Source organism: Diceros bicornis, chromosome 4 (genome assembly GCF_020826845.1).
Source record: "Diceros bicornis minor isolate mBicDic1 chromosome 4, mDicBic1.mat.cur, whole genome shotgun sequence".
Taxonomy (NCBI): domain Eukaryota; kingdom Metazoa; phylum Chordata; class Mammalia; order Perissodactyla; family Rhinocerotidae; genus Diceros; species Diceros bicornis.
This window is the reverse complement of record NC_080743.1, coordinates 65,213,926-65,241,004: the sequence shown is the minus strand read 5'-3', so window position 1 is coordinate 65,241,004 and position 27,079 is coordinate 65,213,926. Positions and strand designations below refer to the sequence as shown.

At 41.5% G+C, this 27,079-nt stretch overlaps 1 protein-coding gene across 1 annotated transcript in view; it reads left to right on the top strand.

Annotated features, from left to right (window-relative positions):
* The window catches only part of SLAMF1 (signaling lymphocytic activation molecule family member 1), a 36,012-nt gene extending 9,179 nt beyond the window's left edge, over positions 1 to 26,833 (top strand). Inside the window, exons 3-7 of the mRNA XM_058539599.1 lie at positions 1,818 to 2,102; positions 12,532 to 12,630; positions 16,933 to 17,006; positions 24,252 to 24,344; positions 26,152 to 26,833. Coding sequence (XP_058395582.1) covers positions 1,818 to 2,102; positions 12,532 to 12,630; positions 16,933 to 17,006; positions 24,252 to 24,344; positions 26,152 to 26,202 — 602 coding nt within the window. The 3' untranslated portion in view covers positions 26,203 to 26,833. The remainder of the gene's footprint in view (positions 1 to 1,817; positions 2,103 to 12,531; positions 12,631 to 16,932; positions 17,007 to 24,251; positions 24,345 to 26,151) is intronic.
* Positions 26,834 to 27,079: the final 246 nt, after the last annotated feature.

Genomic DNA, 27,079 nt, shown 5'->3' with positions numbered 1-27,079 from the left:
AGAAATTAGGCCTCTGTCAGAAGCAAAGGGTATTCAGAATTGGAAGCAACCTGAAAGATCATCTAGTCCAGGGGTATTTAAACTGTGCTTCAGGAAGAAATTTTAGAGTTTCACAAAGAGTGAAAGTTTTAGGGAAAGAAGTTTTAGAGTTTCTTTTTTGTCCAAATTGTGCATTGGTGGTAGCTGATGAGGACTAGGGACCCTTACCCCATTTCCCAAAGGAAAGGGGCCCAGCTGCCTGTGGGCTAAAGGGCCTGGAGCCCCAAGAGTCTCAATTTGCAGATAAGATTTTGTTTGAAAAAAGTTTTTTTTCTGATTTTTAAAAAGTTTGAATACCACTGATCAAGCCCAACCTCTCTTTCATAGATGAGGACACTGAAATCCAGAGAGAAGTGGTTTGCACATGCTTACACACATCTGTGTAGGTGGTTCACTGCACTAAGGGTCCTCAGGAAAGGAGAGCTGAAACTCAGCCCACGCACCACTCACCAAGCCCTGCACCCTGGTGGAAGAGGCACCTTTCTCTCATTTAAACAAAGGCTCTGGTTATAAAGTTGCTTAGTTGCAGAACTTAAACTAGAACCTAGGTCCACCTGAATCTAAGGCCAGTGCTCTGTTGAGACACTTGAACTCCCAACCCCTCTGGAATGTACCCAGAGGCTCCCTTGAGTTCCCAGGAATCCTGACAGCCATGTGGGCTGTCCTGCTTCTTCACAGAGACTTCCTTGTCTCTGAGGATGGAACACGGAGCCCCACCCACCCAGCATTTCTTTGAAATCCTCAGGTATCTACTGGAGAGACAGCAATACCCTCCCCACCCTTCACCTGCCCCTAGCGTTCCCTTTCTCCAAACAGTGTATGCAGAATCCCCACAGCCTTCCACCAGGTACCAGGGAGTCCTGATCACTCCAGCAGTGGCCCTGGGGGCAGGCTGCCATTAGCACAGAGACTACACATCATACATTTTCCAGAACAATTCACTGCCTTGTGATTAAACTCTTACCTTGGAAAACATGGCCTCTGCAACCAAGATATTCTTCTCAAGTCAAAGAAAGAAGCTGCATTTTTGGAGTCAGACAGACCTAGGTTCAGATCTCAGCTTGGCTGCTTAGAAGCTGAGTGACATTATGTAAGACACTCCATCTCTCTGAGACTCAGTTTCCTCATCTATAAAATGGAAATAATTATAACTAGTATTATAATTGTTGAGAAAGTTGTTGAGAAGATTAAAGAATATGATGAATGTGAAATTCCAGAGTTGTGCCTGTCCTATAGCAGTTGCTAAATAAATAAAAATTTCCCCTTTACCTTGTCTATTTCATGACATTAGAGTGAGATAGGTTACTGAGGCCTTCTGGCTATCCCTACCTCAGACACACTAAAGCACTTGCCACACAGACACAGACACACACGCACACTACAGATAAAATCCCACCACTAAAACTCATCCTTTTAGGTCTAGGAGGTAATACTTTAGCCAATGACAATTAAAACCCATGGAGGATTAGTTAACAACAAACTCCACAGACAGAATACAGGAGGTCAGAAGTACCAGGAGGGGCAAGTGGAGCTATTTATAGGAGAAGACTGAAAGGCAAATTTTTCTTCTCTATTTCATCCCAAGGTGGTACTTGGAAAGGAGCATAGGGGGAGAGAGGGATGGTGCAAAGCTTTAGGTTCCCACCAGAAATAAATCACACTGCAGACCCACAGGGAGGGAAAAACACCATTAGGCTGCATTTTCTTCTAACAAAAAGGTTGTCAGAATTCCAGGGGGTTCATTTCAGTGATGGCTTCCTTCCTTTCCCTCCTGACAGAGCAGGTCTCCACTCCAGAAATTAAAGTGTTGAATCGGACACAGGAGAACGGGAACTGCAGCTTGATGCTGGCCTGCGTGGTGGAAAAGGGGGACCATGTGGCTTACAGCTGGAGTAAGGAGACAGTCACTCAGCCGCTGAGCCCGGCCAATGGCTCCCACCTCCTGTACCTCACCCTCGGCCCTCAGCATGCCAACAATATCTACATCTGCACCGTAAGCAACCCCATCAGCAACAGCTCCCAGACCTTCATCCCGTGGTCTGGATGCAGGCCAGATCCCCCAGGTGAGTGCCCTGATGGCGGCTAGTGTGCCACGTTAATGATGTGGGCTCAGTCCCCACCTGGACCAATTGCTCTGCTTCCATCACTGTGGCCTTCACCTTGGTAAAAACACTTTACATTTTCTCTATGGTTCATAAAAGCTTCCCATGTGCATTCAGTGAGTGCCCTCTGCTCCTAATGACCAAGGTGGCATTATTGCACTCAGTTCACAGCTGAGGAAACCAGTATGAAATGATGGAGCCATACACAGAGCCCAGGGCTCCAGGTTGTGACCCTTTCTCTCCCCTCCTGCTTTGGCTCCAACGCGCAAGGGTGGCTGGGTGAAGGAGTGCAGGTGGCAGGTCCTGACTCCCAAGTCCATGTTCCACTAATGGTGGAACAGTTCTACGCCAGTAATAAGTATTTGTCGATCACTATGCTGTAGGAAATTGGGAATAGATACAACACGTTGTAAAGATAAGACATGAAACATTTGCTCAATAATGAAAAGCAGGACATAACGAAGGGCCACATTTTATGGAATAGACTGTGACTCCTATAGCAGGTCAGAGGGCCAGGAGGGTCAGCTCTCTGACTAAGACTTGGCCTGTGAAGTTGGGAATACTGATAAAGCATATAGCACTTTATTATCGGCAAAACACTTTCAACTGTGTAATCTCTTTTGATCCTCACAATAACCTTACCAGATAAGTGTTATCAGCATCTTCATTTTATAGATGAGGAACTTGAAGCTCACAGCATTTAAGTACCCTCCTCAAGTTTGTTCAACTTATAAATGGTAGAGTCAGCCCCTAACCCTAGATCTTCTGACTGCTCTTTCCCGAGAAAGAAAAGCATCATTATACTGTTAACAGAAAGAATGGAGGGCTGATTAAGTAAGCCCCTCTCACCATTTGAGGTTGGAAACAAGATAGACCACTGAATCTTTTCACCAACAGATCTTGTGTCCGTGCCTCAGGTATATTCAGGGACAAAAGGACCAGTGTGCTGGCCCTGCAAGGTATTACTTATGCCCTGACATTTTATTCTCTGAGTCCACTGTGGGAAACAGGAGTCATTCCAAGGAGACTCCTGTGCACTGTAATCTATGAGAAGGGCTTTCCCAGATGACCAGGGATGAGAAGACAGGGGAATCCAGCCAGGTTATGCCCTTCAGCATAGCACTTCCAGTCAGAGACTCCCTGGAGGTATTCCCAGACGGACTGCTGGAAAAATCCCACCTGGCCTCCAGTCTGCGTCTGAGAGTTCTTTGGTGAAACTAACCCACTGTATGTTGCCTTTCCCAGCCATTCATAGCAGAGTCAATCACCCATCCACCTACTAGATGTGACTGGCTGCTTGCTCACCTTGCATGCAAACCGCATTCAGAGGCTATCTCCAAGTTCAGACCTCTCTCTGTGCCCACAGCCATTCAGAACATGCTACCAGGACCACGACAGCAGTGTCACGTGGTTTAGAGTTTACAGAATGTTGTCCTAGATCCAGTTCTAGCCTTTCTACTTAGAAGGATAAGTCACTTAACCTGTCTAAGACTTAGATTCTTTATCTAAAATAATAACTGACAGGTCTTCATTGTTTACTATGTCCCAGTTATGTGGCATCTCATTTAATCCTCACAGCAACCAAATAGTGCTAATTAATATCCCCACCTTATAGGTGAGGAAACAAAGATATAAAAAGGTCATACACAGAGCAAGTGGCAGAGCTGAGCTGTCTGATCCTGGAATCCTTATAGGTACTGGTAGAAGAGATAATTTGCTTTAAATGCTTTATAAATCCTAATAAAAATGTGGTTTTTTTCTTGGGGATGAGGAAGCAGTAGCCCCTACCCCTGCACAGCCTTGTCTGTTTATAGCAACCCTCTTAGAGTAAAGACGGGGCACCAAATGTTTAACCTAGCCTATCTCAAAAAAGAGAGAGAACTCTTCATGCTCCTCGGTGTGGTTTAACAAGAATTTAATTAGTGCATTCCAAAGTCTTGGTAGGCCGTAAAGGTTATGCTCAGGGCACTTTGCTCAAGACATTCTAAAGAAACATGTAAAGATGCTCTTACTCATCTAAGCTACTTTTGAGAACAAAGCATGCACTAGCTTGACCAGATTTACTGAGTATGGAGCAGGCTCTTGTGAGATGTGGAGAGACAAGAAGAAACAGAAACATGGTGCCATGGGAAAGCCCTGTCAGGATCTCAGCTCAGTCATTAAGAGAACTACCCGTCATGGGGCGAGATTTCACTTTCCTGGGCCTCTGTTTTATCATCTGTAAAATGAAAAGGATGAACTAGTGAAGTCCTTTCTAGAGTTGATATTCTATGATTCAGTTTGTGTGTACGTTAACAAGAAGTGCTAATAAAGGGTTACCAAAGTGTATCGGTTTGCTAGGGCTGCTGTAACAAAGTACCACAAACTGAGTGGCTTAAACAATCAAAATTTATTATCTCACAGTTCTGGAGGCTAGAAGTCCAAAATCAAACTATCAGCAGGACTGGTTTCTTCTGAGGGCTGTGAGTGAAGGATTTGTTCCAGACTTCTCTCCTGAGCTTGTAGATGGCTGTTTTCTCCTGTCTCTCTTCATATTGTCTTCCCTCTATGCATATCTCTGTCCAAATTTCCCCTTCTTATAAGGACACCAGTCATATTGGATTAGGGCCTATGTGTAATTAGTTTTCTAGGGCTAACATCAGCCCTGGTGGTCTAGTGGTTAAGATTCTGAGCCCTCACTGCCACAGCCTGGGTTTGTTTCCTCATCAGGAAACCACACCACCCATCTGTCAGTTGTCCTACTGTGGCAGCTGCCTGTTGCTGTGATGCTGAAAGCTACACCACTGGTACTTCAAATACCAGCAGGGTCATCCACGGTGAACAGGTTTCACCAGAGCCTCCAGACTCAGAGAGACTAGGAAGAAGGACCTGGCCACCCACTTCCAAAAAATTGGCCCTGAAAACCCCAAGAATAGCAATGGATCATTGTTTGATACAGCACAGGAAGATGCAAGGATGGCGCAAAAAGACCGGGCAGAGTTTCCGTTCAACTCTGCTGTACACAAGGTCACTAGGAGTCAGAATTGACTCAATGGCACTAACAACAATAAGGGCTGTCATAGCAAACTACTTCAGGCTAGGTGGCTTAAATAACAAAAATTTATTTTCTCACAATTCTAGGGGCTAGAAGTCCAAGACCGAAGCATCGGCAGGGTTGGTTTTTTCTGAAGTCTCTCTCCTTGGCTTGTAGATGGCTGCCTTCTTGCTGAGTCTTCACATGGTCTTTCTTCTGTGCGTGTCCATCTGTCATGTCTCTTTCCATGTTCAGATTTCCTCTTCTTATAAGGACATCATTAAAGTAGATTTGGGCCCACGCTAATGGCCTCATTTTAACTTAATCACATCTTTTAACACCCTATCTCCAATACAGTCACATTCTAAGGTACCGGGGGTTAGGGCTTCAACATATGAATTTGGGGGGGACACAAGTCAGCCCATAACACCACACTAATGACCTCATTTTAATGTGATTACCTCTGTAAAGACCTTCTCTCCAAATAATGTCACATTCTAAGGACTTCACCATATGGATTTTGGGGGAAACACAATTTAACACATAACACAAGTAGAGATCCCCTCACCTGTCTCCCGGTATGGGGGACCACAGCACGTCAGAAGCAGATCACACAGCTGGTTTGTGGCATGCCATTCTCAGTACACCAGGTTGCCTAAATACAGAAAACAGAGTTTTATTAATTCATTGATTTGTGTTTGCAAATGAATATTACTAATTCTTAAAATACTGTGCTTAGTTCAACAAAACATTTATTGAGGTTCTACCATGTTTCTCCATTGTGCTAGGTGCTGAGTACACAAAAACAAAAAAATACATGATCCTTGCCATTAAGGAAAGACATAGTTCTATAAATAACTAATTATCTTTGATTGGGTAGTGTGATAGGTGCAAGACAGATGTTCAAGGTAACAAAGAGAAGGGAATGATTGAGACTGTCTCAGGGAATCAGAGAGAGCATCACAGAGAATGTGACATAAATCAGATTTTGAAGAATAAATAGAAATTACCTAGGCAGATAACAGAAAGACATTCCACACAGAGGGAAAAGCAGATCCAGCTGGATCTTGTTCTGTATTATCCTGTAAGTGATGAGAACTAATAAAGAGTTTTAGATAGAGGAGTAACATGGTCAGCTTCACATTTCAGAGAGAAAATTCAGTGGTGGGGAGAACAGACTGGGGCAGAGAAGAGGCAGAAGAAAGAGAAACTAGTTGTGAGGAGGGGCCATTATTGCAGTCATCCATCAAGAGATGATGTGGCTTGAGACAAAGCAGTGACTGTTAGCTAACAAAGACTTCATACAAGGGAAATCCCAGCCTTGGAGTAGAGTATTGGAGTCCGAGGGTTTATTGGAGGTCACTTCACCATCTGCAATGAGGACGATGATTTTAAGACATTTTTCACTTTCATTAAGGGAAAACTCAAAATGGTTGATGATATGATGAGACCAGTGGTGATGTGATGTCAGTACTGTCTCTTGTCAGGACTTACTTCAATTAAACTGCACAAGAACATATTTGTTCCTCAAAATCTTCTTTTCTAATGACATTTGGACAGGCTCTTGGTCATATATTCATCCTTATTTCAATTGTCATTTCAGTGTTTTACAGTAAGAAACACCTTAATGTCTATTGTTAGCATCTTTATTGCAAAGTCCAAAACCTAGGGTGCTACAAAGCACTCTCATTAGGTCATTCAAAGTGTGTTGATGTGGGTCAGCACTGGACAGTCTGTGACTCACTGCTGTCCTTCATGACCATGTTCTGAGACAGTTATGTCTATGCTAGAATGAGTAATACAAAACCTTAACTAATTCAACTAAAAGGGAATGCCCCTGAAAGCTCATCTTGAAAAGAGGACCCTTTTCAGTAGATTAGCAAAAAGCTGGCTCAGCAAGTCTGGGTTAGCTCAGTAGAAGAAAAAGCTGACACTTGTCAGTGAGCCCCAGGGGCTCCCCCTTTCTGACAAGGCCATTTCTTCAAACATTGAGCTTCCATTGTTAGAGTCACCTAGATGTTCCATGTACAGAGGCAGGTCCCTCTCCATGGCACTCCCAATCCAGCAAGCATGACAACAATGGTAGAAGGATGGAATTTGGGTACCTCTCATGGACCAGAGCCTTGTAACATGGCCACAACTGCTACAAGAGAAGCTGAGAAATGTAGTCCTTAGCTGGGCTGCCGTGTGATTGGATGAGACTTACATTGCCATGGAAGGATGGGGGAAATGGTGCTGGAGGCACAGCTGGTAGCCTCTGCAACACAATGCTGGGTGGGATAGGCAGGAATAAGGAATTTTTCTGAAACTGAGAACTCTGTAAAAAGTTTTGCTTGCATGGTCCCAGATCTTAAATTAGTACATGGTTTGTGAGCATCCTTCCCCCACCCCCAATCATGAGTGGAAACTGCCACCAACAAGAAGGTATGTCTTGAAGATGGTTGACTTCTTGAAGTAGATGTGCGCCGTGTAGGCAGCCTTGCTGACAGAACCACATGAAAGGCAGGAAAGAGATCTGGCATTCTCAGACCGTTACATTTAGCATCTCAGTCTCTCCTGGGGCGGACTACATTTGTTTCTCAGATTCTCTTTTGTTTTCTTCTTTATCTCCCTTAAAGAATAAGGTTTGGAGACTTGAGGAGACAGAGAAGCTTTTGTGTTTCTGTGGCAGCAGACTTTCAGAGATACAAAAGGCCCTTCAGCATTTTCCTTGGAGGCATGGCTATATGTCAAGTTATCATGTTTAAACCACAGCCAAAGTAGAGGACCAAAGCGTGGAGACTCATGCAAAGCACTTTTCATAAATGGCACTGGAGTTCTCAACCAGCCTGCTCAGTTCCCTCTAAGAGGCTCTGGGGAGTGGGGGAAACATCCCAAACCTCCTGTTTAACAATGTTCAGATATGCCTTCTTTGTGAATGAAGAATGGGGTCTGTGGACCCCAGAACAACGCTGGTCTGATTTCTCAGCATTGCCATCCTGATGGGCCTTACTACACAACTGAGCAGAAAGAGGGAGAGCTGGAGTTTCTGCCACAGGAAATGGTGGTTTGAAAATGGAGGAAAAAAAAAGAAAGAAAGAAAATGAGATCACAGGTGGTGCTAAGAGCACAGACATGCACTTTCTTCCTCGTTACACACTGTTATTATAAAGCATATGCCAAGTAGGTCATTGCTTATTCCCTTCTACTCCTGCCTTGGGCCATTCGGAAGGTGACCCTGCACTCCTTCTGAGACCTTCTTATATTTAGCACTGTGATAATTCTTAACAAATGAGTACGTGACAGTCTTCTCCCAGCTTCATTCTATAACCTCTAATTTAATTTAACTTAGTTCATCACGTGTATATTCAATGCCCCCCTGCCCTACGTTGTATCAGGTGGAATGGGGGATGAAAATAAAGCATAAGATACAGGGTCTACCTTCAAGGAATTTACAATCTAGGTAGGACTACTATACCTTACTAGGTGGAAAAATATTATCACATTAAAGAAACCACTACTAGAAATCCTCTCTAGAAGGGAAGTGTTTGTTTAGGACAGTACCTTAATAAATGCTAGAGGGCAGAATGTGAGACCTCCCCCCAAAGAATCCAGCTGTGGGTTAGATGGCTCTGTATGAGAAAAAGGGAAGACATTTCTTGTACAGATATAGGAAGACAAAGAGAGGATCTGAGCCTGTCAGATGGTGGAGAGCTGCGTGGTTCACGATGGAATCTGCTCCCTGTGACTCTTCAAATCTGCAGTAGAATATTCAAACCCACAAAATTTTTAGTGTAGGTTTTTAGTTTTGGTTTTGCTTTTTGTGAAAACTGGTGAAGACACTGAACCTTGCACACAGGATGGCTCAAACTAGAGCAAGTGAAGCTACAGGAGCAAACACTTAGAGGACAACAATGAAGTTATTGCCAGAAATTACAGAAATCATAGGCAGCCTGACCCCAATAAGCCATAAAAGTAGCATTTTGTCCATATTTACCCGAATTCCTGAGAGCATAGAGTCCCTGACATTTAGTTTCCATATAAATATCATCATTAGATAGTAACACCACATAGATGAGGACCAAGTACAAAAATACTTGGGCCTGCCAGACAGATAGGGAAACTAAGTCATAAGCAAACAACAGAATGGGGCTGAAGCATTTCCGAACATCAGTGATGGGACTCCCTAGGACTTGAGATCAAACCTGTCTCCTTGTCCTTCCAATCAACCAACAAGAATTTACCAAGGATCTATTATGTGCCAAGTGCTAAGAGAGCTGCAAAAGAAGTAGAGAGTCTCTGGCCTCCAAGAACCTAACAGCTAGTTAGGGAATTGAGGCTAGTGGAAGGAGTTGATGTTTGTTCACCACATGCTGGATTCCAGGCATTGCTCTGGGCACTTTCCATACATTCTTTCACTGATTCATTAGGACAACTCTGTGAACTGAATATTCCTGTGCTTATTTTGAAGATGAGGAAATTGAGGTGCCAGATGCTATGAGCAGCCTATCTGAGGTCACAGATCTATCAAGCGGTAGACTCAGAATTTGAATCAACCTGTCTGGCACCAAATGCCCTCACTGAAAATGGTCTCCACAGCAAAGATAAAGTTGCCACAACTCAGGTTCTAAGATGCATGACATAAACCAAGGTGCTGCAGAGTCCATGGGAGAGGGAAGTATGGGAGCTGGAACAGTCAGGAAAAGTGACACAGTGGAAGTACGATTGGCCTGGGGGTCAAGGCTGGGCAGGCCTGGTGGACAGCTGAATGTGCAGCGAGAGGAAGAGTAGGGGGGCGGAGCACGGGGGCCAGAATGGGCAGGTGTTCGATGGAGGATGACGAAGGGATGAGTCAGCACCTCAGAGAGCATTTGACTCATTTGGTCCCCCAAGCATCCCAGCCTGCCGCTGCTCTCCTTGTGGGGGCCCCACCTCCACCAGCTAAAACACAAACTGTAAATTCCACAGTTCTCATCGCACCAGCTGCCATCAACTTCTTCTGTGACTCTAGGTACACTTTTCTTAGTCTCAGTTTCCTCAACATAAAATTAGTGAGTTGGGTGAGATAAGTGCTGTGGCTCCTTTAGGGTTAAAAAAAGTCTATGGTTTTGTAACTTAAATCCTCCAATAGATTCACATTGCTTTGCATCCAAAGACTAGGAGAAAAATTAGGGTTTATGAATTATCTTTCAGGGCTATGGCCAGGTTGCCTCTCAGATCTGGCTGGACTGGTCATTTATGTCATAAGACACAGCTAGCAGATGGTTTTCATTCTCTTGAGACCCTGGAAAAGAGAGGGCTCGTGTTACTGTGTCCTCTGGACCTCAGTAATATGTGACAGTCATTTTTAGTTTGTGTGAGTAGGTAGGTGGCAGAGCTGTTGCAACAGGCACCCAGGGACAGAAGAAAGGCTCACCTGGCAGGTGTCACTAATGGAGTTTTGTCATCTGCTATTTTCCAGTTTTAGAGGGACCACCTTGTTTGTTGGTTTTACTTTATTTTTTATCTCAAATGAATTTTGAAAGAAATATTACCTCTTAAAATGACTTTAATGGTTGGAGGGTTTGTTCTTAAATTAACTGTTTTTTTAGAAGGTCCCAAAATACGTCAGGGAAGACGAAAGAGGAAATAGTCTCAAAATAGTTAGTGCTACTACAACAATCTTCTGGGTCAGTTCCATGGGCTGATAAAACATAGTGGTGCTTAGGCTGGTGGCTCTGCTTCTTGTCTTAGGATTTGGGAGGTTTCTCCATGGGTCCCTGGTGTTGGCAACATAAACCCTGAATAATTACTCTCTCTCTCTTTCTCTCTCTCTCACACACACACGCACACACACACACACACACATACACACAGAGAGAGAGACACAGACACACACATACCTACGCAGAGGGTTCTCAGGAACCATAAGCCATTCAGAATGGTCTTTCAGAGTGGAGCTGCTCACAGGGCAGAGAATCTATAATCAAGATGCTCACAAAGCCAGTTCAGTGAGATTTCTTGGGATGACTTGATGTGTGAAAGGCCTAGGAAGAAAAAAAGAACCTTTTCAAACTCCGGAGGCAACTCTGGTTAGCTATCAGGCTGAAGGCCCACGTGGATCTTGGTGGGATGCCTTTTATCCATTCATTGAGACTTCAGTCTGCATCTTTGGTCAACTCTGTAAACATCTGAATTGTGTTTGCCAGCACTCTGCTTCTTTGTAACTCACCTATTTCTTCCTTTTAACTTCTTCCCAATAAATCCATTGCAGGTTCAACAGCAAGCAGGCTGATTCCACAAGCATCTTTATGAGTTACTCTTACACATTAATGTTAACACCTGGTAGTATACTATTTGGAACCCTAATGCTATTACTTTACGTAGAACTCTAGTGCTTCAGGTTGACCCTCACTGTTCATTACCCTGGTGTAACTTACCCTAAGCTCATAAGTCTCTCTGACTCCAAGAAGCCTGTCTTCAGTATTTAGCCACGTTTCTGCTCCTAGACCAAGCTCTAGTTCTTGAGGCCCTCCACACCTGCTTCCTTATCCATAAAATGAGAGTACTAACCTCATAGGATTGTTGTAAGGATTAAATATATGAGTTAATACAAGATGCACTAAAAGAACTACCTGGCCCATTGTAAATGCTCAATAACTGTCTGTTATTATCTTATTCAGCTAAATGTCTTATTTACTGAGGCAATAGGTTTTATTCACTGTTTTCCAAAGTGCTGCTCCTCGTTCCGAAGGATTTGGCAAAGTGGGTAAAGGAGAAAAAGCAATAAAAATTGGTTCTCTGATTTTGAGCCCTGGGGGATTGGTACTTTAGGGCAAATATTAAACATGAGAATCATTGAGAGGATAAAATACATGCTTTTTCTTTCAGTTCAGGTCTAGTGGGTTCAATACAGTTATTTGCATGGAAGGACAATAATAGCACTATTGCGTTTATTTAAAAAAAGCAAAAGTAGATCTCTCTTCCTCCCAGTGTCTCATGAGAATGGTATGGAAGTATGGGCACAGCACATGGAGCCATCATATTCTTTTTAAGAAAATGGATACAGAACACATTAGAGATTTAAAAATAGAGAAACTGGACAGAGAGGTTGACTTAGGAGAGGCAAGGATAAATTTAAATTTAGAAAGGTGGCCGTTGAGGTGAAAATAAAGCATTTAAGTAGAAAAATCTTTACAGAAATTAGGAATATGAACAAGTATTGTGAGAGAAATTAAGATAATAAAACAGAAATGGAAATCTTCAGTGGTCTAAAGCTGATCTGTAAAACCATCAGAACAAATGTCTTCCTTGAGAAAGAATGTAGAAAGAGAACATGAGGCTCAGTATCTCCACTTCCATGTAGGGTGTTTATAAACTCACAGTACTTTTGAGATTGCCCTTTGACTTTTCTTTCAGTATCAAGACAATGGGGACTGTATGCTGGGCTGTTCTTAGGGGGCATCGTTGGTGTCATCATGATTCTCGAAGTGGTAATACTACTGTTGAGAAGAAGAGGTAGGTGTCTGACAACAAAGAGATTCTTATCAGACTCTCTGTGGTAAGCAGGGGACCTCTCTCTACAAGTACAGTCTGCTTTCACCACTTTGGCTTTCTGCAGGGAGCACCTTTGCAAAAACACTAAGTAAACATATCCTGGGACCCAGCTCAATTCAGTCTGATTCAACATGTCCTGATCCCCTACACTAGGCTATGGGGATAAAAAGAGACATGAGCCACGGGCTTCTAGCGTAGGAGACACTACACAGATAATTTATATTCAATATGACTAGCACTGCAGTAGAGGCATGTACAGGATGCTGAAGAAGTTCAGAGAAGAAGCTTAACAATATTCACTATTAACTAAAAGCAGAATTGAGGGAACTCTTAGATCTTGTTCAAGAGAAGTTATAATTACTGACTAATAAAAGATGTTTTCACCCAAGGGTTGAAACCTTTCTATAATTTCTTTTTATCCTTATGCTAACCCTCTGAGAGAAGTGGAGTAGTCGTTTTTATGTGACTTAGCAATGGGATAACAGAGGCAAAGAGAGGCTAAGTGACTCATGCAAGGTCAACCAGCCAGTTGGTGAGGGAGCCAGAATTGTATTTGTGTCTCCCAACTACCAGGGTGTGTTCCACTGGAAAGGCCCATAGATTATCAGAAGACAGCTGGGAGAATACTCTTTACTAAGATTTAAGCACAGATTCTGACTCACCTTGGGAAAGTATGTGATTCATGAGGACGCCTAAAGCCAAACTAAATAGTATGGAAAATTGCCCAGGGCAGACTGAAACCATTGAGGCCCAATTATTCCCTTGCAGTTTAAGTGCCTAGAGGTAGTATCTCCTGGCCTCTGCTCCAGATTGTCCTAGGATTCAATATCTCAGGGCAATGTGCTCCCCTTGGCCACACTATCCACCACCCACCCACACTAAGTCAGAAGGTCCTACCCCACAGCCAGGACAGATCCCCAGGCTGGTCTTCCCACGGTGAGGATGGAACTTGCTCCTCACACCACAAAGGTGATGGCCCATCTCATTCTCAAGTAGATCAATGTTCTCCACCTGTAGCCTTATCGGAAAAGCCCTTACCTCAGCACTCTGATATTGGTTTTGCTTATATAAGAAAATCTAGATCATGGCACAGCCGCCTACTTTTGTCTCATTTCCTCCATCTAAGAGTTAGCTGGGGAGGAGATGAGGGGGTGGGGAGATTCAGACAGAAATCATGATGAGAGCCTAAGGGGATGGGGCAGAGCACCATTCAGCTTGGATAATAAGGAACAGTGAGATACCAGGGATGAGAAAACGGAGATGAACATTACCTCACGTTAACCTAGTTAGTGAATCTGCTGAGATCCTAACCCACACTCTTTCCTCAGCTACATTCTGCTCATCATGTGATTGTGCTCTGAAGGGAATAGTGCTCCCCATACCACCACAATTCCCTACCACCTTCCCCAACACACATACCCACTCTTGTTTCTAATCATCGTGTGCTCCTTATAAGCCAGGAACACACAAAACCCTGGCTCAAATATGTGGAGAAATCTAGACTTAATTGCTCTACCCTCCACAAGACTTTGCTCAGGAGATTCTGTTGGCAACTTGTAACAATGTCATCTCCAGAATGCAGCCTGAATCTGAAGGTTTTCAAATGGACTCTCTGGTAATTTTGTGTCCAGGAGAATACACTGGTTAAGAACATAGGCTTTGGCATTAGACAAACTTACATTCAAATGCAGACTTTGTCACTGACAAGCTGTGTGAACAAACCAACAATTTAACCTCTCCTCTGCAAAATGGAGATAATACGATGTACTTCACGGTATTATTGTGGGGATCCATGAGTCAATACACAGAAAGCACTGAACACGGTGGCTTCCATGGATAGATGATGGATGAAAGATAGACAGATACATACAGACATACAAACATACATGCATACATAGACAGAAAGACAAATCTCTCAATGTAGACTAGTTAAAACAACAATGTTTAAGTCCTATGGCCAGAAGAGGGCAGCACTGGAAGCATCTGGGATCTGTACTTAGAGCAGATTTAAAGTACTTGAAGTCATGGTAGCATAAGACAACTTTATGCCTCAGGTGAGAGCTAAAAAGGACATTAGACAGTGTACCCCTTCATTTTACAGTTATGGTAAGAGAAGAGATCCACTGAGATGACATGTTTTGTCAATGCCACACAGCTCATGAGGGGTAGAACGTAGATGCCCTAATTTTAAGGCCAAGATCTTTTACGTTAGATCCTAAGCCCTCACTGACTTTAAGTTAAGTTGAGTGGGCTCCTGAAAATCTGTTCTCGCACTGGGAAAAAAGTGTGAGGCTAAGTTATCTTGATCCTTGGTCTTTTTGAGAAGCAACATTTAGCCTTACGTTTTTATCTGTCTGACTGTTTAGGACTGTCCTCGCAATTCTAAATTTCAGCCTGAGCTGAACTGAAAGGCTGAACGTCCTTAAGAACTGGTTCTCTACACTATTTGTTTCCCCTACAGCACCTAGGACAGTGCTGGGCGGAGACTTCTAACTTTGCAAACTCTAGTGGATTTGAACCGAAAGCATATATTTCACAGAACTAACTTGCACCCCCTCTGTTACCTCTTCTGATCAGTACAATCCCTATCCTCCATTCTACACACACACACACACACACACACACACACACACACACATACTCCTCAACCAGTATCAACCCTGACCAAAAAAGTGAAGTGGGAACCACCAGGCACTCCATGCCCGCATCCACACAAGAAAGTCATCTGTTGACATTCTTTGAATTCTTTCAGCTTTCCCAGTAGTTGCCCATCATTTCCTCCCCGAGGATCACACACTCACATGGCACATTCCACCACCTTTACCACATATATACATCTAGGCCTTTCCCTTCCAAATAAAAATATACCTCTTCTAAGTGCTATTCCCCCAGAGACATGCTCCCAGTGTTTAAAGAGGATAAATTAATTGATGTTAAAATAAGTCTACCCTAAAGACTTAGTGTGATTTCCTCTGGGTCAAGCCTCCACTGCGTCCACCTGGACTTTGCAATAGTTCCAAAATAGGCCTCCATTCTTCAGTCTGTTACTTTCCTTCCATCCTTCCAACTGATACAGGATGCGTGCAAAGAATATTATGAAACATGAGAAAGAATGAGCTGGGTCTACTGCACTAGCATAGAAATTGTCCTCAACATAGTGGAAGTGACTAGGTCAAGTTACAGAGAAGTGTGTATAGAATGACCCTATTTGCATAAAAAGTATCTGTATAGCAAATGTCCAGAACTGCACTGTCTAATATGGTGGTCACTAGCCACATATGGCTGTTTACATTTAAATTAATTGGAATTAAATAAAATTTAAAATTCAGTTCCTAGTTGCATTAGCCACAGTTCAAGTGCTCAGTAGCCACCTGTGCTTTGCAGCTATCATATGAGACTACAGATATGGAACATTTCCATCATCACAGAAAGTTCTGTTGCACAGAGCTAGTCTGGAAGGATAGACATCAAACAGTTAAAAGTGATTACTTCTGAGAATGAAATTGTGTTGGTTAACCACGGGGGAAGATGGACATACTTTTTACTCTATACAATTTTAATTTTTTTAATGAGAATGGATTATTTCTATAATTTAAAAACTGGTTAAAAATTAAAATGTTCTGCAAGTTATTAATTTCCAGAGACCCTAGGCTCTGAGCAAAATTTCCAGATGGAAGGCATTAGAATGACACTGTAGCTTTATTTTCCAAATAGTGTCAGGTGGATCATTCCTCTTACACCCCCACACACACGCACATCAAGTCCCCCAGAAACAGGGAGGTGAGAAAGCTGTGAGCGAAGCAACACACTATGAGCTGGGGAATGCAAGCAAGATGTAAATAACTTGCCATGCCCTTAAAGAATTTGGAATCCTCTTAGGAGACCAGATATGCACATCGAACAATAGAGATGAAAATAATTGAATGACATACCAATTACACCTAACACGTATTGGGAATTTGCTATGTGCCGGGCATTGTTCTAAACACTTTTACAGTAATGTTTCATGTAATCATCACAACAACCGGGTGAGGCAGGTATTTCAATCCCATTTCACTGAGAGAAAAATAGCCCCAGCGAGATCAAGTAACTAACCTACTGTCATATGACATATAGGCGGGGGGATTGGGACTCAGTGCATTGTTCCTATGGTACTCTTGGAGAAGGTGGGTATACTACGGGGGGTAAAGACCAGACAGGTCTGAGCAGAGAGTTCATGCTGGGGACCAGAAGGAGATAACCACTATGGTTTCTTTTCTCCAGGTAAAGCAGACCATTACCGGCCAACAAAGGAAGCAAAAAGCCTTACTATCTATGCCCAAGTCCAGAAATCAGGTGTAAGTTCTATATTTTCTTTGTCTGGGGTGGACCTGCCATTGTTCCCATGGGATTCCTGGCTAATCCACCTTGCATGTCTGACATTAATTGTTCTGCATGGGTTTGGGAACAGAGGAAATTGGGGAAGCAGAAGTCAAGAGCAAGAGCTCTCTAAAGTGACATTAAACTTCAGTGTCAGATGGGACTATTTATTATTTGACATAATGGAAAACACTGGGTGATCTTCTGGTCATCTATTTCTTCATAGGAAAAAAAATGAGGAAGCTAGAAACATGACATATGACGTCTTCCAGGCCTGGCATTCTGGTAGTCTATGGTTTGATGTTATCAAACTCTCTCTTTTTCTAGGGAAAAGGTGCTGGCTTGAGGAGAGTGGGAAAAGTTTAGAAAGGCTATTGTGTGACATGTTGATCTGATCCAAGCTTAGGAGTTTGCAAAGTGCCAAAGAGACGAGGAAGGAAGATTTGGAGGATTCTGGCTAGAGAGTAGGTGAAGAGATGGAAGATGATACGTAGGCTGGAGATGAAAGAAAGCAAAACTGTGATGGAGTGATGATTCACCTGAGACAGAAGGGAGGGATAAAAAAACTAGAGTCATGGTGAAGTTGAGGAGCAGATATGTTAGAAGTAAGAGGAAGGCTAAAGGGGTTATGGTTAGATATGAAGATATTATAGTTTTTAAGACATAAAGGCAATTCCAGATGATGAGTATGGCCATTCAGGGTGTAGGGGAAGGCAAATTCTGGAGTAAAGGATGTGAAGGTAAAGACAGCTTTGATTAGCCCCTTGGAAAATTGCATCAGATGACAATAAATGCATTTTTGATAACCAGAAACAGACTCTTGGACCAAGCTCTTATTTCTGCTGTCCCCTAGTGGCCTTGAGGGTTTATTACACAGGCCATGACCATTGCTGAGAGCCAAGCTCCATTTAAATATATGCGAGTCCCAAGAGCAACTTCCACCCTTGCATTTACACATTTAGGTAAACAGGTTCACCTTTACCATGGTGCCTTCCCTATCTTCTCTATCCCATCCCTCTTTTTACTGTAATGACATATATACCAAAAAATGCACAATGGATAAATGTCAGCTCAATGAATTACCCCATCTTGGTATCTAGTAAAGCAGATCTTCCCATCTAGATTTTCTTCAAGAGTTTTTGACTATTCTTATCCCTTTGTACTTTCATATGTACTTTAGAATCAGCTTAAGTTTCACACAAAGGAAAAAAAAAATTCCTATTAAGATTGCACTGAATCTACAGATCTGTTTGAGGAGAAATTAAATCTTTCAGTATGGCGTCTTCTGATACCATAAAACTACCACACAGATCAAGGAACAGAACATTGCCATCACCCCCAGCAGACCTCCTTGTGCCCCTCCCAATCACTATTTTCTGTCTTCTACCCAAAGATATCACTATCCTGACTTCCAAAAATATAATTTAGTTTTCTCTCTTTTTTTTTTTTTTTGGACTTGATAAAAATGGAATCCTATAGTATTTTTCTTCTTGTATCTGGTTTCTTTTGCTCAATATTACTTTTTTATGAGATTCATACATGTCCTTGAGCTTAGATAAAATGCATTCATTTTTATTGCTTTCTAGAATGTCAGTGTATGAATATACTAGAGTTTATTTATCCAGTTGACTATTGATGGACATTTGGGTTATTTCCAATTTGAGGCTATTATGAAAAATGCAACTATGAACATTCATATGTACGTATCTTGCTGGATATGTGCACATATTTTTGTTGGGTATATACCTAGAAGTAGAATTGTTGAGTCATAGAGTATGCATATCCTCAAATTGACTAGATAAGGCAAAACTATTTTTTAAAATGAGTGTATCAATTTACTTTTCTACCAGCTACATACAAGAGTTTCAGTTGCTACACCTTCTAATCAAAACTTGGTATTATCAGTCTTTTTAATTTTAGTCATTCTATTGGATGTGTCTTTTTATAGTTCTATTTTGCATTCCCCTAATTATTAAGGAAGTTGAACAACTTTTCATATGTTTATTGGCCTTACTAACATTCTCTTTCTTAAATTGCCTGTTAAATCTCTTGTCCATTTTCCTTTGAGTTTCAGGTTTTTTTTATGGATTAGTATAAGGTCTTTAAATATTTCCAGTTTGTTGGCAGTTGTATGTTAGCAAATACCTTGACCCATTCCGTGGTTTGACTTTTCAATTTCTCAGAGATACCTTTTGATAAAGAAAATTTCTTAATTTTAGTATAGAACAATTTAGTAATCTATTTCTTCATAGATAACACTTTTTGTGACCTGTTTGAAAAATCTTTCTCTACTCTCAGGTGGAAAAGATATGCTTCTACCATCTTCTAAAAGCCGGATGGTGTATCTTTCACATTTGTATCTGTTATGTACTTGAAAATGATTTTGGGAGTATGGTATGAGATGGGTCAAGTTTCATTTTTTTTGAGACGGATAGCCTATTGACCATTTATTGAAAAGATCCTTCTTGGCCACCACAGTGCCACCTTCATCATAAATCAGGGATCCATATACGTAAGAACCTATTTTGAGGTTCTCTTTTCTGCTCCATTGGTCTATTTGTTTATACTCGCATCAGTACCTTACTGTGTTTACAAATCTGTGATTACAGATTATTATAAGTTTGATATCTGGTAAAATGAGTCTTCTCATTGGTTCTTGTTCTTCTTCAAGAGTTCTTGGCCCTTTTTTGTCCTTTGCATTTTCATACATATTTTAGATTCAATTTGTCAAGTTCCATCTAAAAGTCCTGCTGGAATTTTAATTAGAACTGCATTGATCAATTCAAGTAGACATACATATTTATAGTAATGAGTCTTTCAATTCACGAAATGATATATCTTTTCCTTTATTTAGATCTTCTTTACGTTTTATAGTTTTCTGCATAAGAGGACTTGTACATCCTTCATAATTTATTACCTGGCATTTTAGCATTTCATATTTTGGGATACCATGATCAACGTTATCTTTTTAAAAATTTTTAGTTTCTGTTTATTATTGATATACAGAAATACAATTAATTTTTGTATCTTATATCTGTAACATTGCTAAACTCATTTATAAACTCCATTTATTTATCTATAGATGATTTGGATTTTCTATGTACCCAATTATATCATCTGTAAAAATCACAGTGTTATTTCTTCATTTTCAATTCACATAATTTCTCTTCCTTTTTCTTGCCCTATTGTACTGGCTGAGATGTTCCACACAATGCTGAATGGAAATGGTAGTAGTGGCATCCTTGCATAGTTCCAAACTCAAAGAGAAAACTGTCACTATCTTACCATTAAATATGATTTTTGCTGAAGGTTTTTTGTAGCTGCCTTCTTATCTGATTAAGAATATTCTCTTCTATTCCTGCTTTGCTAAGACATTTTATCATGAGCTGATGTTGAATACACTTCAACAGAAAGAGATGCACTCTTTCTGCATCTATTGATATAATCTTACAATTTTTTTCTTTTCTTAAATTTATCTTTTTTATTTATCCGCTGAACTACACTGATTTGTGAAGATTAAACCAACTTTGCATTCCTAGAATAGATGCAATTTAGTCTAGTCCTTTTTAAATATTGCTGGATTTTATGCTGACATTTTGCTAAGGTGTTTTTTCTGTTTATGTTTCTGAGTGAAATGGGCCTGTAATTTTCCTTTCTTGTAATGCCCTTCTGAGGTTTTGATACCAACCTCCCAAAATGAGCTGGGGTGTGTGTTAGTTTCTTAGTGCTACTGTAACAAATTACTACAAACTTGGTGCCTTAAAACACCAAAAATTTATTCTCTAACAGTTCTGGAGGCCAGAAGTCCAAAATGAAGATGTTGGCAGGGCCGTGCTCCCTTTGAAGGCTCTAAGGGAGAATTTTCTTTGCCTCTTCCAACTTGTGGTGACTCCAGACACTCTGGTATTTGTGGCTTGTAGCTATTCTGCCTCCTTCTTCACATAACTTTCCTCTCTCTGTGTCTCTGTGTCTTTTCCTTTTCTGTCTCTTGTAAGGACACTCATCACTAGATTTAGGATCCACCCTAATTCAGCATGACCTCGGTTTGAAATCCTTACTTTAATTACATCTGCAAAGACCCTATTCCAAATAAGGTCACATTTTGAGATTCTGGGTGGACCTATCTTTTGTGGGCCACAATTCAACTCACTACAGGGTGAATTTCCTTTCTGTTATTCTCTGGAAGTGTTTGGACAGGATTTATGTTATTTTTCCCCTTAAATATTTGGCAAAATTCACCAGTGAAGTTATCTAAGCAAGGAGTTTCACTCTCTGAGCAAAGGGTTTTTTTGAGGGAGGATTTTTTTAAATTAATTTTCATTACCCCATCTTTCTCTCTATTAGATTAGTAAACAAATAACTTTTTTCTATTCTTTTAGTGGCTACGCTAGAAATTATAAAGTGCACCCTTGACTTATCAAAGTCTAAGATTTATTCCCTTTGTCGACAATACTTTAACTCCACTTTAACTTCACCTCCTGATTTATGTGCCCTTTCTGTCATTATTTTAATTTGAGATATATTTTTTAAACACACAAAACATAACTATTATTGTTTTATGTATCAATATGCATTTAGACTTAGCCACATCCTTACAATTTTCTTTGTTAGTATTTGTAATGCCTATGTTATACCATATAAAGACTATAATAAAATGGACAAGTCAAAAATTAACATTTCCTTTGTTCTTGCTTGTAATGATTATCAATACCATTAAAGACTATAATAACATGGAAAATTATTTAACAGATATTTAGGGAACTCTTCTAGGTGTTATCAGGGCTTCTACCTTGCATGATTCCCGGGGACCATTAACAAAGAATATGTGAGAATAATGCCCCTGGAGTTTCTGGTAAATAATGCTCCCTGAAGTTGTGTCCTAACTGAAGACACCAAGATACAAAAATCTGCTAAATTATTTAAATAATTTAAATATATATAAAAAATATATTTAAATAATTCCCTATGCTTAGATAAAAATCCTGAAGGAGGCCGGCCCCGTGGCTTAGCGGTTAAGTGCTCGCACTCCACTACTGGCAGCCTGGGTTCAGATCCCGGGCACGCACTGACGCACCGCTTCTCCGGCCATGCTGAGGCCGCGTCCCACATACAGCAACTAGAAGGATGTGCAGCTATGACATACAGCTATCTACTGGGGCTTTGGGGAAGAAAAAAAGGAGGAAGATTGGCAATAGATGTTAGCTCAGAGCCGGTCTTCCTCAGTAAAAGGAGGAGGATTAGCATGGATGTTAGCTCAGGGCTGATCTTCCTCACAAAAAAAATAAATAAATAAAAATAAAAAAATCCTGAAGGGAAATCTAGCAACAGACTAACCATATTGTATTGAAGTGATAGAACTGTGGGTGATTTCCTTTATACTTTTTTCTCCTTTCTAAAACTTCTTAATTAAATGTTAAAAAAAAAAGTTACTTACCTTCTCCCCCATGCCTCTAAGTCAGGTCATACTAAAGTCCTCCCAGGCAGGAAGACAGGCAGTGCTTGCATCTGTTGATAAATGTCTCAATTAAATTCTTTTAATTTTAATTGTTTCATCCATCTCATTATTGCAAATACTTCTTCCTTAAATTCAAGTTTTCTTGAAAATGTGGTATCTACGAGTTGTATGGGATCTTGAAAGTCATCTATTTGAATCACCCAATTGTCACTTGAATTATCTTCTACAATATTACTTCCAAAGTATTGGGTAGCTCCTTTTTACTCAAATATAGACTGTGAACAAGGAGCATCAGCATCACCTGGGACCTTATTAGAAATGCAGACTCTCAGGCCCCACCCCGGATCTGAGCCAGAGCCAGCTTTCTACCAAGATCTCCAGGTAATTCAAATGCACATCAAAGTATGAGAAGCCCTGATCTGCCCCAAGCACTTCCAGGAATGGGGAATTCACTGCCTCCCAAGGCAATTTATCCCACATTTGAGCACATTTTACTATTAGAAAGATCTTCATCATATTGAACCAAAATATTTCCCTAAAATTCCAAACTTGGTTGAAACCTAAAGAACTCTATGGAAAAAATCTAATTCCTCTTCGACACAACAATCCATCAAATATATGAAGAGAAGGGTCATATCTCACCTTGAATCTTCTTTCCTCCAGTAAACTTTTCCAATTCCTTACCTCTTCCATCAGATGACAAGATTGCAAGTTCTCTCCCATTAAAACCCATGTGCTTCAGTTTCAAGTCTTGCTCCTTATCCAGGAAAAGTGGAGAGTAGCATTATCCTACGCCAGTACTCTCAAAGCATGTTGAAAGAATGGCTTTCCTGGCACAAGTTATGTCATCTCCATCTTACAGGGATGTGGTCTCAGTTTACCCCTACACTGACTTTGTCCTAGTATTGTGGATTTTAATTCATTCAAAGTAACATCAACAAACATCAACTGGAGGTTTATTATGTACTCAGCACTTTTTTTGTGGGGAATGCAAAGAAATATAGGCTATTTCTCAAAGAATTGATAGTCTTTTGGGAGAAACAGTGTATAAATATATCAGAGTGTTTTAAATACAGCGTACGGTATACAGTTAAAAGACCTTGATGGGACTCCTGGCTTTGATACTTCTTGCATGTGCACAGTAGGAAAGTACTAAATCTTTCTGAGTTTTAGCTTCTTCATCTGTGAGGTGTGAGTAACAACAATATTTAACATAGAGTGGTTGTGAAACAAATGAGAAGACATATGTGAAGAGCTTTGTAAATGTTAACACACTTACATATGTGTTGTTATTATTAAGTTCAATATTTGGGCAAGAAAGAGAAGTAACGAGAAACCATGTTAGAGTGAGGAAAAGCGGGAACAACAGTGTGGGAATGGAATGAACTCTGCATGTTGTGGGTGATATGAATGAGACTAAAATACTATAAAAATCCAATTCCCTTCAATTGCCCAGGTAAGAGTCACATCAATTTCAGTTCACTGTGAGGAGGACGTTTAAAACATCTGGGAAGTACTAAGATGAATTAGCCTGCCTCACGAGGTTGTGAGCTCTAAGATGTCACTTGGGGAGTCCAAGCAAAGCCAGGAGCATTGACTTCCAAGGAATTTGGGGGAGAATTTTCACCTGGGAAGGAAGTTGGACCAAATGACTCTAAGGAGCTTTCTAACTCAAAGCTTCTTGATTCTGTGCTTTTCCCCGGGGAGAGTTGGATGGTAAATAACTCTCTGCCCAGCTAATCTCCTGTTTTCTTTGCTTCTCTTATAGTCTGTTCAGAAGAAATCTGATCCCCCACCAGCTCAGGATCCCTGCACCACCATTTACGTTGCCGCCACAGAGCCTGTTCCAGAGCCTGTCCAGGTGAGGCATCTCTCTGTGCCTTGCCTCTTTTCTGTAGAGAGGGAATAGGTGGAGGAGGGGAAAGAGTGACACTGTGTAGGGCTGAAATGAAACAGAGTCCTGAAATGGAGAAGGCAGGCCATAGCAAGCAGAAAGCAAGGAGCATCTGCAGCCTTGGCTGCAGGACTTCCAGGAAACTCATCAGGGCTGCTAACATGGGGTTACAGCTTGCTCTCTGCTCACTAGTGTTTCTCTGAGAGTTGTCCAAGGACCACATCAGAATCAGCTGGCATATTTGTTAAAAATAAAGATTCCTGGGGCCGGCCCGGTGGCATAGTGGTTAAGTTCACGTGCTCTGCTTCTGCGGCCCGGGGTTCGCAGGTTCAAATCCCGGGCACAGATCGATGCACCACTTGTCAAGCCGTGCTGTGGTGGCGACCCATGTAAAGTAGAGGAAGATGGGCACAGGGCCAATCTTCCTCAGCAAAAATGAGGAGGATTGGCAACAGATGTTAGCTCAGGGCTGATCTTCCTCACACACAAAAATAAATAAATAATAAAGATTCCTGGGGCCTTCCACCTAAAATTTACTCAAGTAGAATGTCTATGGCAAGTAACCAGGCATCTACGCATTAAAAAACAACATCCCCCAGGTGATCCTAATGCACATTGAAGTTTGGGAATTGCATCTTGAGTCTAGGACTTCTCAAGTCCAGCTGCACAACAGAATCACCAGGGGAGCTTTGTAAAAATACTCATACCTAGGCTCCATCCAGCCCTATTTAATCAGAATATTTAGGAATGGAGCTCTGGATAGGTGTGAAGCCTAGAACAGAATATAACATACAGCCCAGAATGAGCCTCATCTATTCTACCCCATTGCAAGATCACATGGATTAAGTTTACGTGATAGGAATCTTTCCTTTTAATAAATGAACAGAAATAAATTCTGTGCTGAAATCTTGGCTCCGGTTGTGCTCTATTATATAAAGCATTTTAGGAGACAATTGAGGATTAAATGGCCACAGAAATACCTACATTTACCCCTCTTCCTCACAGCTCCTACTGTACGCACACCCAGAAATGCCTAGGAGGATGCTCTGTCTTCATCTTGAAGTCTAGTCTCAGGACACTGTCCTATCCAAGGGGGAGGCAAAAACATAAATATGATTTCAAAAGCTTTAAAAAGTAATGTAGATTCTTAATGAAGTTTTCTTGGGGAAGAAAAACCAGTATGTTATATTTCACATTTTACAGCACATTTTACACATTTTAGAGCAAAACCTATTCCTGTCTCTTTCTTTCTCTGACTCTTGAATCTCCTCTAAGAGGCCTTTGCCCACAATCCTTATCTCCTCTCCCTTCCTCTATCCTGCCTGAACCATTTCTTCCTTCTCCTTTGGGTCTCACTAGCTCTTTATAAAGCTCAGTAATTTAGAACTCTCTTGGCTTCTTCAAACTGTGCCCCCAGGCTAACAGCAAAACCAGTGATTTTCCTTACAAAGCAAGGGAGGGGAAGAGAGCAAAGAGGAAGTGGGGGCACTGAGTGCCGGTCCTCAGACCACTGGGACAGGTCTCCCCATCTCCCTGATGGCATGCATATGATTAGAAGGGAGCTATAGCTCATCTTGCAGGCAGAGCAGGCAGAATGGGGACCTGAATGCTGCTTCCAGCAATGCCCGACTGTGACAGACCTTGAACAAGTAAGTCGCTATGCGACATGATTTCTGAGAACCTTTCCTTTTCCTGAGCAGCCCTGTTTGCATTTGTAGCCTATAAAGCCAGTGCCAGTCCCTCCACTCACAGACTTCTTCTGTTTTGCTCCCAGGAACCAAACTCCATCACAGTCTATGCCAGCGTGACACTTCCAGAGAGCTGACACCACAGACTCAGTGAAGGGACTTTCTGAAGGAATATAGAGGAGCCAAAATAAACACTGAACTTGGCCCCAGGTCCCAAGTTCCCCACAACACTCCACACATCTGTACTCTTCTTGGATCAACTCGCTGGTGATGTTTCTTCCACATCCACCTGTGAAATGGACATGGAAGTGAGGTTTCCCAGGCCCTTAGCCTGCTCTGCAGGGCACAGGCCCAGAACAGAGAGCTACTTGATAGAGCTTTCTTCTCTGTGGTGTAGCAGACGAAGTGGATAATGCGGGTCCCGTGGGTCCAGACCTTCAAGTGTCTTGCTGTTTGCTGGGAATGGAAAATAAAAGCCAAAGGAAGAAAGCCAGGACATCTAATACCTATCTCAGACAGCTGACCACCAGCCACAGAGTCTGGAATGGTTCACACTTTGGCTGCCTGCACTTGGTTCTGAGAGCTGATCCCGATCGCCATGATCAAGACTCTGTGCCTCAGTTTCTCTCTCTGGATGGGCATTGAAGGGTGAATTCCTTATTATATGTAAAACACTCTGAGATTATTCTATAAAAGAAGCTAATAGAGTCGGTATTTTATTTGCAAAACTCAGAAGCTAAAGAGTCAATAAACTGAAAACATGACTTTGAGGTCTCTGAGCTTTGAATAATAAAATGAAAATCATCTAAGATTCTTAAAAGTATAGTTCTCTGCAAATGGCGTTCAGATTGAAAGAAAAGTGGCAAGTGTTTGGTGATGCTGTTACGAGGGAACTTGTATAACTCGTCCCAGGGTGATTTTTCACTTCCCAAAATGATATTTAAATCCTAGTTCTCTGTTTACTCCATTGAACAACAATCCTGGAGCCTCAGCTAAGACTCTCCAACCCGATTC